Genomic DNA, 12,363 nt, shown 5'->3' with positions numbered 1-12,363 from the left:
GTAAATATTTTTTAGTAAGTAAATAGATACATCAAGGTGTCCAATGTGATATTTGATGTAAAAGATGTGACACTACGGTTAAACTATTAATCACATTTTTATTTTGAATGTCCTCGTTCGTGTGAAGTTTGGGATTTATCTCTGACTCCGGTCTTGTCAGAAGGGTTTACCATATGAGTCGGTGTACTCGAATTTGGATTTTGTTTTCTGGAGGGACGCCTCTCAACAGGGTGATCCTGATCAACTTCTTCAATTACCATGGATTTTATGGGCAATCTGGAAGGCCATAAAAAAAATCAAGGTTAAGAGATAGAGACGAATGATATAATTACTCAAACTTTGGCGATAATTTAGTCTGGCAATAGGTGCTCTCTTTTACGACAATCATGTCAGCTCCATCTTCGTATTCAGATGTCCAAGTTTCTTCACCTCGTTGTCAGATTGATGGTTCTTGGAAAGCAACCAATGTGCATTCATGATTGGGCTGGTGGTGTTGCGTTGGTGAGGAGCGAACCTTGTTGTTGGGGGCCAAGTGTCTAAAACAGAGTTCTTCTCCTTGCATTCGGGGTTTGTTGTGGGCCATTGAACGGATACGTGTTGAAGGGATCGCTTGTCAACGTTTTGAGACTGATTGTGCTGAGTTACTCACTATGGTGCAGTCTTCTGAATATTGGTCATCCTTCTCCAACTTGCTCGATGAGTTTAACTCGCTGGAGTCTTCCCACTATTATCCATCTCTTGGATCCCACATGCGTCAAATACGAAGGCGGTTTGTCTTGCCCGTGCTTCGTATTCTCTTATCTCTAAAGTTTCTTTTGTAAATCATTTCCCTCCAGTTTGGGCAGCTAACCGAAAAATTTCTTTTTAATTGTTTGATTGAAAAAAAAAACAATAAATAGATACACTTTTAATTAAAGAAAATAGATGTAGATGAGTTCAAAATTATTAAAATAAAATTAAATTTAACAAAAAAATATATATTTAGTTCTTTTCGTAAGTATAAACAATATATAAAAGTAAAGAGATAAACTTTTAATTACAAAAACGCATATGTTAATCTTAGATACTCATATCTTATATATTACAATAGCAGTCTTTTTGAATAAATTATTTGATTGGTGAAAAAAATATGAGACAATCTTTTTTTTTTTTTTTTTTTTTTTTCAACAATATTTTTCTTTGTGTAAAGGTGAGTAGTTACATTTTTTTAGAAACAATAATTAATTGTATAATTTTCACAATCATTTTTTTCTTATATAAAAATTTATATATTTTTATTGTAAAATTAGCAACTTAAAATTAAAATAAATAAACGATATTATAATTTCGAATTTTATGATATATATATATATATAAATAATTTCCTTATAATGACTTTTTCTAAATTTTAAAACTGTTTAAATATTTTAAATAAAATTAGGTTTTCTTTTCTCTATTTTACTTTTATATAAAACCTTTTTATGGTAGGTTTTGAATTTTTATATTTTTTTCTTTTTTAATAAATTTTTATTATTTTAATAAATTTAAAATTTACATGTATCAACATCTGAATGATACAATTGACACATGTCGCGATCTTGTTAATTAGTACTTTTGACATCAAACTTTAACAATAATTAATTGTATAATTTTCACAATCATTTTTTCTTATATAAAAAGTTATATTTTTTCTTGTAAAATTAGCAACTTAAAATTAAAATAAGTAAACAATATTATAATTTCGAATTTTGTGATATATATATATAATTTAAAAGCTGCATTAGAAATAAAAGATATACATTAGCGGAGAATATCTCTTTCTCTCGATGCGTCTTTAGGTTTCCGATTTGGTTTTCGATTGCGGTGAGCTTACGATCTGGCGGATCTCGCCTCGAGATTCTGGGGGTTTTTATTTGGTTTCTCTTATCGGTCTCCTCCTGATTTCGGTATTTTGTTTGCGGATTTGAGGCTTCCTGTGTTGGGAATTTCCGGATCTCCATGGGATTGCCTTGGTGATTTGATGGGAAGACAGGTAGGGGATCGAATCCTCTTTGGCGGATTTCACGGTGGGAATTTTCCCAGGTTTGGGCACATTTTGATCTGCTCTGCTCTGGTTCGATTTCAATGGCGATTTTGGGTTGGGTTTACGGATCCTGGGGCTCAGATGAGGGGATTTGCTTGGACGGATTTTGCTCTGGTTTCCTCTGGTTCGATAATCGTCAATTATTGCCCGGTTTCTGGCCGAATCTTTGGGTCAATTATTGTTGTGATTATCGTCATTATGGTCGATCACGTCGAGGGGGTTGGAATGGGTTATAAAAGGGGCTCTAGAATCGTCTTTGCTTCTCACACTCATCTGTGTTCTTTTGTCTATTCACTTAAACTTTCCTGGTCTGAAACTTGTTGGTTATTGGTTCCTTTATTCTCTGTTTGTCCTTCTTCTCTTCTTCGTACGGATACTATGGCTCAAACCGGGTTATTGGTTTCTCAGAGGTCTTCGGAGAGTTTGTCGGGGTCTACTGGTAAGCTGAAGATTAAGATCCCAAGGTTTGATAACTCGGCACTCATCGAAGGGTATGCAAAGACACTCATTGGTCGATGCATGAACCCTGCGATGCAGGACATGAAGGCTCTTTTGTTTATGCTGCCAAAGATCTGGAAGATTGAAGAGAGGGTTGTGGGTGCGGACCTGGGTATGGGGCGTTTTCAGTTTGATTTTGATCAAGAGGAAGATATTTTGGAGGTTCTGAAGATGGAACCTTACCACTTTGATCATTGGATGCTCTCCCTGGTCAGGTGGGAACCGGTGGTGGACCATAAGTATCCGTACCTCATCAAGTTCTGGGTCCGCATGATGGGAGTCCCACTTCATTTTTGGGCAGACGAGACCTTCCGCAGCATTGGTTCAGACCTGGGAGAGGTTGTAGAGGTTGACATCGATACTGGTCGGGTTCAAGTCTTGTTCGATGGTTTTAAGCCATTAGTGTTTGAAGCTTCGGTCGAGTTCCATAGTGGTGAAGAAACGGTGGTAACCCTGCGGTACGAGAGGTTATATGGCTATTGTCGCCGGTGTTTCAGCCTGTGCCATGATGTTTCCCGTTGCCCGTTATTTGGTAATACGGGGAAACAACAACAGGCAGGTGGGTCGGATCCTCGTCCTGAGGATAGGTTACAGAGTTACAAGGGAGCAGTTGCGGGTGGTTCTAGTTCTGGTTCTGGCTCAGGTATGCGAGGGGCTCATCCCCAGGGTCCTGCTGTAGGAGGAGAAAGGGGTGCTGGAGGTGGTCAGCGTGACAATCATCGCCACAAACAAGGTTTTGGACACAAGTCAAAACGGGGCCGTAGGGAATTTCAACCAAAGGAGCAAGCTCCACCACATGTCCCGATGACTGATACCATTGCATTGATTGCGGGTGAGGGTGTTGGTCCAACTCAGGGTACGGATGAGGGTGTAGGGATCTCCCTTTCAGCGACAGAGCAAAAGTTGATTGACGCTTTTGTGGTGTCTCCTACGGAGGAGGTTGCTGTTTCTTCTGATCAATCTCTGATTCAGGGGGCTCTTCCGCTGACTGTTGTGGTCCCTTCTGGTGAGAATAATCCGGTGTGCAAGAACCTCTTTCCTGCATCTGACACTCACAATGTTACTACTCGGGATATGGTTCAGGACCAGCAGGAGGATCTCTTTTCTGCTGCTTTGAGTGATTTGCTGGCTCAGGAGTTTCAGCTCCCTGATGCACAAGAGATCGGAGGTCTGGGTCCGATTATGGAGGAACATGGGGTCGCATCTGGGTTAGCCTCTGAGGAGGTTCAACCCATCGTTGATGAGGAGGTGACGTTTGTCACCAAGGACTCTGGTCTAGGGGAGTCCCAGGAGCAGGATCTTCATGACGATGAGGATACCCTCGCTAAGGAGGGTGACCATACGGCTTCGGAGCAGGGAATCAAGGCAAAGAATGGGGTTCTACCACCTCGGTCCAAATCAGTCAAGAACAAAGGGGTCCTTCCTGGTGCAAGCACTAAGAAGCGAAACCTTTATGCATTAGCTTCGCCGCGCAAAAGACTTGGTTCGTCGGTTTCGACGGTGGGAGGAGGAGTGCAAGGGAGTGCAGGTCCTACTCATGGAGGAAAACCTCCAACTAATCCTGGTAATTGATGTTAAGTGTCTGTTTGTGCTGGCAAGGAGAGGTGGGTCTAATTCATCTCATCTGTTATTGGTGTTTCTTCCACAAGAAGACTGTGTTCTGGCGTAGTCGGGTTTTTATCTCTCCTTTTCTTTCTCTTGGTTTCAATAATACTATAATGGGTGCCCCATTGGTTCACTTTTGTTTTTTGCTTCAGCTCCCTTTAAAAAGGGTTTTTTCGCAAATTCAGGCTCTGACCTGTTGTAACCTTTTCATAAGAACAATAATAAAACTATGCTGGTGTCTTTGTTCTTACTATGGGGTATTTTCCTGTTGGTCACAGCGTTTCTCTCAGTTTCGGACCACTGTTTTTGTCTTCGTGTGTTGGATATTTCATTGGGGATTTTTATTATGCCTATGGGATAATTTCAATCTGGACTGGGGTCTAAGGTATTGCATCAATATACCACAGCCTCTTAGTTTTTCTTTGGTTGTTTCTCGTTTTTGGAGTTTCACACTCGGACCAGGCTGGTGTTGTGGGCTTTGGGCCTTAGTGGATATTATTGGTGGTTTTCGGACTAAAGTGGTGTTCTTTACTTTGGTTATTTGTCCGTGGTCTGGACGGGTAGCATTATGTGGTCTTAACCACATTTTTTTGGGGGTTTAATTAATGAATATTATCAGTTGGAATTGTCAAGGCCTAGGTAACAAGGCAACAATCGGCAATCTGCGGGATCTATGGCATAAACATCGCCCGGATTTTTTGTTTTTGATGGAAACAAAACAGCCTCGTGTGGTTCTGGAAAAATATATAGGGCATTTTGGCTACACAGATTTAACCACAGTGGAACCTATTGGTTCAAGTGGGGGCTTGGCACTTTTTTACAGTCAAGCGGATTTTAATGTTACAATTTTATTTGAGTCTAATCGGTTAATCGACATTGAAGCGGTTTATAAAGGACGGGTCATTTATTTAACGTTCGTTTATGGTGATCCAGTCCCGAAGAACCGTGACATGGTGTGGGAGCGGTTATTGCGTATTGGTGTGTCTCGGTCCTCTCCATGGTTTACTGTTGGTGATTTCAATGAATTAACTGGTAATCATGAGAAACGAGGAGGCAAATTACGGCATCCGTCTTCATTTCTTCCTTTCAATGGAATGATCCAAGATTGTGGTTTTCTGGAATTTCCATTCCTAGGAGATTGCTTATCTTGGCGAGGTTGGCGGGATAAAAAGCCAATCCGGTGTCGGTTGGATAGAGCCCTCGGCAATGAAGATTGGCATGATCTATTTCCAGATACGGTACTCGAGTATTTACCTATGATTGCCTCTGATCATAAGCCCGTTGTGGTCAATATAGGGGCAAAAAGGCCACGGGGAAAAAGACGTTTTATGTTTGACCCACGGTGGATTGGGAAGGAAGGGTTGATGGAGGCAATCGAGGCAGGATGGGTTGGGGGGACTCCTCAGAGCTCACCCAATTTTTTAGATAAAATTGTAATTTGTAGACGGGCTATTTCTAGGTGGCGTAAGGACCACGTTCCTTTTGGTAGGGAAACAATTGAGGGTCTAAAGTGCCAGTTGTCTGTCGCGCAGGCTGACGATGCAACTCCACTTTCGGTTATCGCTGATTTAAATGCTAGACTGTGGGAAGCCTATAAGGATGAGGAGGTGTATTGGTATTTGAAGAGTCGCAATAAATGGATGCAGATGGGCGACCAAAATTCAAAGTACTTTCACGCTCTGACCAAGCAAAGACGGGCCCGCAATCGGATCATTGGTCTTTATGATAAAAATGAGATTTGGTCTACGGAGGATGAGGACATCTGCAATATTGCAGTATCGTATTTTGCTGATCTGTTTACAACATTACATCCGACAAATTTTGATGAGGTCTTACGTGAGGTACACCCAGTGATTACAGCTGAGGCCAATGCTCAGTTAACAGCCCGGGTCACAGAATCAGAGGTCCGCGCGGCTTTATTTATGATGCATCCGGATAAGGCTCCGGGTCCAGATGGGATGACCGCTTTGTTTTACCAAAAAGCGTGGCAGATTGTTAAAGGAGACCTTGTCTCACTAGTTAATGGTTTTTTCGAGGAGGGGGTTTTTGATAGAGGTTTGAATACTACGCATATCTGTCTCATTCCGAAGGTGGCTAAGCCGACTCGGATGACGGAGCTGCGTCCAATTAGTTTGTGTAACGTGGGATATAAGATTATTTCTAAGATCATGTGTCAACGGCTAAAGAAGCTTTTACCGGACCTTATTTCAGAAACACAATCAGCTTTCGTCCCGGGAAGGCTCATTTCGGATAACATCCTGATTGCTCAGGAGATGTTTCACGGCTTACGGACTAATCCGTCTTGTAAAGGGAAATTTATGGCTATTAAGACAGATATGAGCAAGGCATATGACAGGGTGGAATGGGAGTTTATTGACAAATTACTTCACAAGATGGGGTTTGATGAGAAATGGATTAGATGGATTATGTTTTGTGTTAGTTCGGTGGAGTACAAAGTTCTTCTGAATGGTCAACCGAATGGTCTGATTATTCCGGAAAGGGGATTACGACAAGGAGATCCTTTATCTCCTTATTTATTTATTTTATGCACAGAGGTTTTAATTGCCAACATTCGGAAGGCGGAAGCAGAAAAATTAATTACAGGGATTAAGGTGGCCAACAAATGCCCCCCAATCACCCATCTCTTATTTGCGGATGACAGTCTTTTTTTCTGTAAGGTCGCCAAGGACCAATGTGAGGCCATCTTGAGGATTTTACGGAATTATGAGGCCGCCTCGGGTCAGCAAATTAATTTTGCGAAATCCTCCATCCAGTTTGGTCACACGGTTGCGGAACAGACAAAACTGGAGATTCAAGGGGTTCTAGGGATCACAGCTCAGGGTGGTATGGGATCGTACTTGGGGCTGCCCGAGAGTTTAGGGGGGTCGAAAACAAAAGTGTTTTCGTTTGTCCGGGAACGATTGCAGGGTCGAACGACGGGTTGGTCGGCGAGACTGCTCTCTAAAGGAGGGAAGGAGGTTATGATCAAATCGATTGCTACTGCGGTACCGACGTTTGTGATGTCTTGCTTTCGGCTACCGAAGACGATCACATCCAAATTGTCCAGTGCGGTGGCAAATTTTTGGTGGAGTTCGGATGGAAGGACGGGTGGTATGCACTGGCTTGCCTGGGAGAAGCTTTGTTGTAGTAAGCAACAGGGCGGCTTAGGGTTTCGGAATGTCGATGATTTTAATTCGGCTTTGCTGGCAAAACAATTATGGAGGCTTATTGAATATCCGGATTCTTTGTTTGCCAGGATTCTTAAGGGTCGGTACTATCGGAACTCGGATCCCATGGAACCGATTCGTTCCTACTCTCCTTCCTACGGGTGGAGGAGTATAATTTCAGCTCGCTCTCTGGTACAAAAAGGGCTTATTAAACGTGTTGGTTCGGGCGAGTCCATTTCAATATGGACTGACCCCTGGATACCAGCTCAATCCCCGAGACCAGCTCTTAGTAAGGGCCCTTTTAAGGACCCTTCTCTTAAAATCTCACACTTGATTGATTCTCGGACACGTTCATGGCGGATGGATGTGCTCTCGGACCACTTTGATCCTGGCGATGTTGCATTGATAGGTGCACTGCCCTTAGGAAGCTGCCCCAAGGATGATACTCTTGGTTGGCATTTTACGAAAAATGGGAGGTATACTGTTAAGTCTGGCTATCATGTGGCCCGTTTGACGAAAACAGGGCCTTTTAAGGCGGTTGGGGTCGGACCAGAGATTACTTCTCTTCTGGCTAGTGTTTGGAAGGTGCGTTGCCCACCAAAACTGCACCATTTTATGTGGCAGGTTTTGTCAGGGTGTATCCCGGTTTCACGAAATTTGCGGAAACGTGGCATTTCATGTGATTTGTCCTGCTCACGTTGTGGTGCAGAGGAGGAGACAGTAAATCATGTCTTGTTCCTTTGCCCCCCGGCACGTCAGGTGTGGGCATTATCCCAGGTACCGGTCGGTTCACAGTGTTTTCCGGTGGAGTCAGTTTTTGCAAATATGGATCATTTATTGGACCCCAATAGCCCGGGCTCTCATGTGTCCGCTTTCCCGTGGATTTTGTGGTATTTATGGAAGGCGCGTAATGCAAAGGTTTTCGAAAATATTACAGAACGCCCAGAGGAAACGGCCCGGATAGCTGAAGGTGAGGCTGTATCCTGGCATAAGGCTCAGGAGGGAGGTGAAGATGGGGTTAACTCTGACCAACCTACGGTAGCCGAATCCCGCCCACAGCGGCCCAACGGCTCTCTACCTTTGTTCTTTACAGGTTACCGATGTTTTGTGGATGGTTCTTGGAAATCCAATGATCGGTTCGCAGGAGCAGGGTGGTTCTGTATCCAGCCCCATGACCCAAGGCCAGGAAGGGGTGCTACTAATTTCCGGCAAAGTCTTTCCCCCTTACACGCTGAAGTGGAAGCTTTCATTTGGGCAATGCGCTGCATGATCGGACACGATTACTGTGATGTGGCTTTCTACTCGGACTGCGCTGACTTGGTGAAGATGGTGTCTTCACCGCACGACTGGCCGGCTTTCTCGACTTACCTACATGACATAAGGACGGACAGGGAGGAGTTCTCTTCCTTTTCCTTATCTTATATTTCCAGAGATGCAAATTCAAAAGCGGATCTTCTTGCACGCTATGCGCGCACTTCTCCGCAAAGTGTTCTGTATGTAAACAAGTTCCCTACGCATTGGCTCGTTTGAGCTAATCTATTGTTGTCAAAAAAAAAAAAAAAGATATATATATATAATTTCCTTTTAATGATTTTTTCTAAATTTTAAAACTGTTTAAATATTTTAAATAAAATTAGATTTTCTATTCTCTATTTTACTTTTATATAAAACTTTTTTAAATAAAATTAGGTTTTCTATTCTCTATTTTACTTTTATATAAAACCTTTTTTGGTAGGTTTTGAATTTTTACATTTTATTTTTTATAATGTTAATAAATTAAAAATTGACATGTGTCAACATATGAATGTTACAATTGACACATGTCGCGATCTTGTTAATTAGTAATTTTGACATCAAACTTTATATAATAAGATATATATATTTTGTCTCTCACTCAAACCATCCAATAAACAAAAGAAACTGACAGCAAAATATTTTTAGCGGGAGCCAATGAGAGATTGAAAAACGTAAAGCTGAAATAGTAAGAAGATAAGGTATGGAGTATGGTTGATTTTGTTGTGAGTTTGTCTCTACATATGTAGTAGCTAGACACGAGAGTCTCGACTCTCAATTGTTTCTTTGTAGTTGTGTTGATTTTTATGTTACAAGAAAACTATAGTACTTTACTCTGTCAAATGAAACTACTATTTTTTTTTTTCGGGTCATGGAACAATTGTGTTTTATGGAGTGAATACAAATGTAAAATATATGACGTTTTCACAAAACAATCTAAACTCCTAGCTAATAATAATATTACTCAAGCGATTTGTGACCAGATTATTTTAATATATATATATTTTTTTAAATGCTAAAAAATATACATTATAACAAAAATATAGTAATATTTAACAAGTGGATATCACACAAAATTTCTGTTTTAAAAATTAACATTATAAACATAAAACCTACTTGAAAAACTGTTTTTTTTTATATAGAAAACTACGAAGCTCGTATAATTTTCTCGGGTGTCATACAAAAAGACAGCATAATTCTATCCACGGCCCATGCCACAATTTTGTGGGGACTTGCCATTATTAGATTTGTAGTCACATTATTGATGTGCCGTGTCACGTAAACTTCCAAATTTTCTCAATTATTGTTGACCGTTACATGATTTTACAGTTTTTTTTTTGTTTAAATAAACAAAAATCTGAATAGTTTGGTATTAGAATATTTTAATATCCCTTAATATAATTGTTTTTTCAAATACATCTTTATGGATATTAGTAAGAAAGGTAAGTGGGCTTTCCTAAGTTATTGGGCTGAAACCCAGTTTTATATTGGAAAGAATAGAGGTAACGTAGAGGAGGTATTGGTTTAGGATTTAGAAAGAATTTTAATGACTTTAAAAGTTAGGTAAAATATGTTGTTATTCAATCAAGACTTTTAAAAACTCTTAAAAAATTTGGTGTTATTGGTTGTGGATTTGTAAAAAGTTATCTAAAATCTTGATAAATCTAGTGTTATTGGATTAAGAGTTTTATAAAGTCATTAAAAGTTTTATGTTATTCAAGTAAAACAAAAGAATCTTGGATTGTTAATAAAGGATTTTATATCATTTCCTTCATAACAAAAATCATGAAAACTTTTTCATCAAATAGAAAGATTTTACAAGATTAGAAAAAACAAATCATCAAGATTTTAAAAAACTTCCTAAACAATCTCTTAGAATCCTTCATTTTTAACTTTCAATTTTCTATGATTCTAACAATCAGCAAGAACATAAAATCATTAAAATTCTTTCTAAATTCTAAACCAATACCTCCCCTTAGTTCATATGTGATCAATTTTGCTTGAGTGATTTCATATGTTTTTTTTTTTCTAACAGTCACTGATCTGTTCTCCATTTTTGGAGAACAAACCTTGATTAGGAATACCATTTGTCTAAGTTTAAAACATTCAATCCTATTCAAAATCCCTTATCCTCTCAAATCATTTTAGAAAAGCTACAATCTATTTCAATCTTGCTGATTCAGTCTAGTTCCTCCGAGTATTTTAGTAAACACCTTAAGGAGTTAAAGAAACAAGCATTATATGTTGGATGTTCCTTTAAGTTATATATAGTTCCTTTCCTACTAGTATATGTGATGTAGTCAGCAAAATTGACTTATGACAATATAATCTCCACTGAATCTCTGGTGGTCCTGGACGTGTCCTACTGTATCAAAAGTCCGATTAGCCGAGTCTAGTACCGAACCGTATAGATAGAGAAATGTCATATGTGTTTCTTTTTTTCCTCTGAAGTTCATTGATTGGTCGATTTTGTTAACAATTTCCTTTTGACCAACCAGCTTCGTGGGAAACTCTCTAGCTGTATTCACACACATAAGACACACACACCTAACAAAATTATTGGCACAGTGGGTTTGATGTAACGCTTAAAATCATTCAACCACCTCTTTCTGATCCTCTCTCTATGCAATATAATGATATATGACTATTTATTAGACTCATATGATGCTTTGAGTCTTTACGTTGAAGCTTTTATAAATGGAACAAAAATAAACCTTTTAACAGGTTAGTGTGTGTTGCCAACGCTAATTTAATCATTTAGCAATTGTGTACATTAAAAATGTGACCAGTGAGTTAGGTAGCCTGTGAGAGTGAGACAGCGATATTATGGCTTTAGTTATATTGATTTTATCGCTTCTCTTGGTCCGATTTCTTCAAATCTTCTTTGTAATTATCACAGGTATCCCACTAATAATATATCTTTTTCAATAGGCTTGTTACATCTTTTAATTCCTTACGTTTTTTTTGTTTGCCTTTGTACAATAGTATACTTGTTTGTAGCAATGAGTAGTTGAGTACACGGACATGTAGGGTCTACCACACGCCCTTTAGTTCAACTTTTATCTAAACAATCCTTCAAAATAAAATAAATATTAGAGAATGAATCTTTCATTTCTGTTTTTCCTTTTCTTTAAATGTTTGTAAAATTCTATACATTTATTAATATGTATGTGATGTGATGTGAGTTATATGTGTTTTTTTTGTTTTGTATGAATTTGTTTAATCCATAAAAACAAAATGCAAAACCTTAACACACATGTATGAGAGTTCTAAGTTCAAATTATATTATTAGTCAATACTCATTAGTCATTCTAATTGTTTTTGAATGGCTTATCCTATAAAATTTAGTAGTTAGTTAATTACATAGAGAAAAACACGTTTCTAAAGACAATTTAGATTTTTGGTAGCCGCACCATAACAAGTACCAGGAGACATAAGATAAAATAATAAGATAGGACTAATCCATTATATATTTACGTAGTTTTTGACAAAGATTATTGTATAATCTGCATCGGAGTATCGGACTTGTTTATATTACGTATGGAAGTGGTTGAACTAAACTTGTCGGCTAATAATTCAAGCAACCCAACATAATATTTGGGATCATCTGTTTCTAATTCTCTTCTAAACTCTCAAAAGTAAGGCTGCTAGTTATGTCAGTACGTGTGAGAAATCAGCGCATAAATATAAACATCAGAATTTAAATATATATATATATATATAGAATGTCATAATAAT

The 12,363-nt window shown here is 38.9% G+C and overlaps 1 protein-coding gene across 1 annotated transcript; it reads left to right on the top strand.

Moving 5' to 3' along the window:
* Positions 1-2,543: 2,543 nt before the first annotated feature.
* On the top strand, positions 2,544-4,132 carry LOC147946628 (uncharacterized). The gene has a single exon (XM_087507194.1). The coding sequence runs from the start codon at positions 2,582-2,584 to the stop codon at positions 4,130-4,132; it is 1,551 nt and encodes a 516-aa protein (XP_087363320.1). The 5' UTR covers positions 2,544-2,581.
* The last annotated feature ends 8,231 nt before the right edge of the window (positions 4,133-12,363 follow it).

This window comes from Camelina sativa, chromosome 3 (assembly GCF_030686135.1).
Source record: "Camelina sativa cultivar CO46 ecotype springtype chromosome 3, ASM3068613v1".
In the NCBI taxonomy this organism is placed as follows: Eukaryota; Viridiplantae; Streptophyta; class Magnoliopsida; order Brassicales; family Brassicaceae; genus Camelina; species Camelina sativa.
Note: the sequence above shows the minus strand (reverse complement) of the source record. Positions and strands in the feature narration are given on the sequence as shown.

Excerpts from the sequence above, each read along its gene's own strand:
- LOC147946628 (XM_087507194.1), top strand. The coding sequence starts at position 2,582 with ATGAACCCTGCGATGCAGGACATGAAGGCTCTTTTGTTTATGCTGCCA.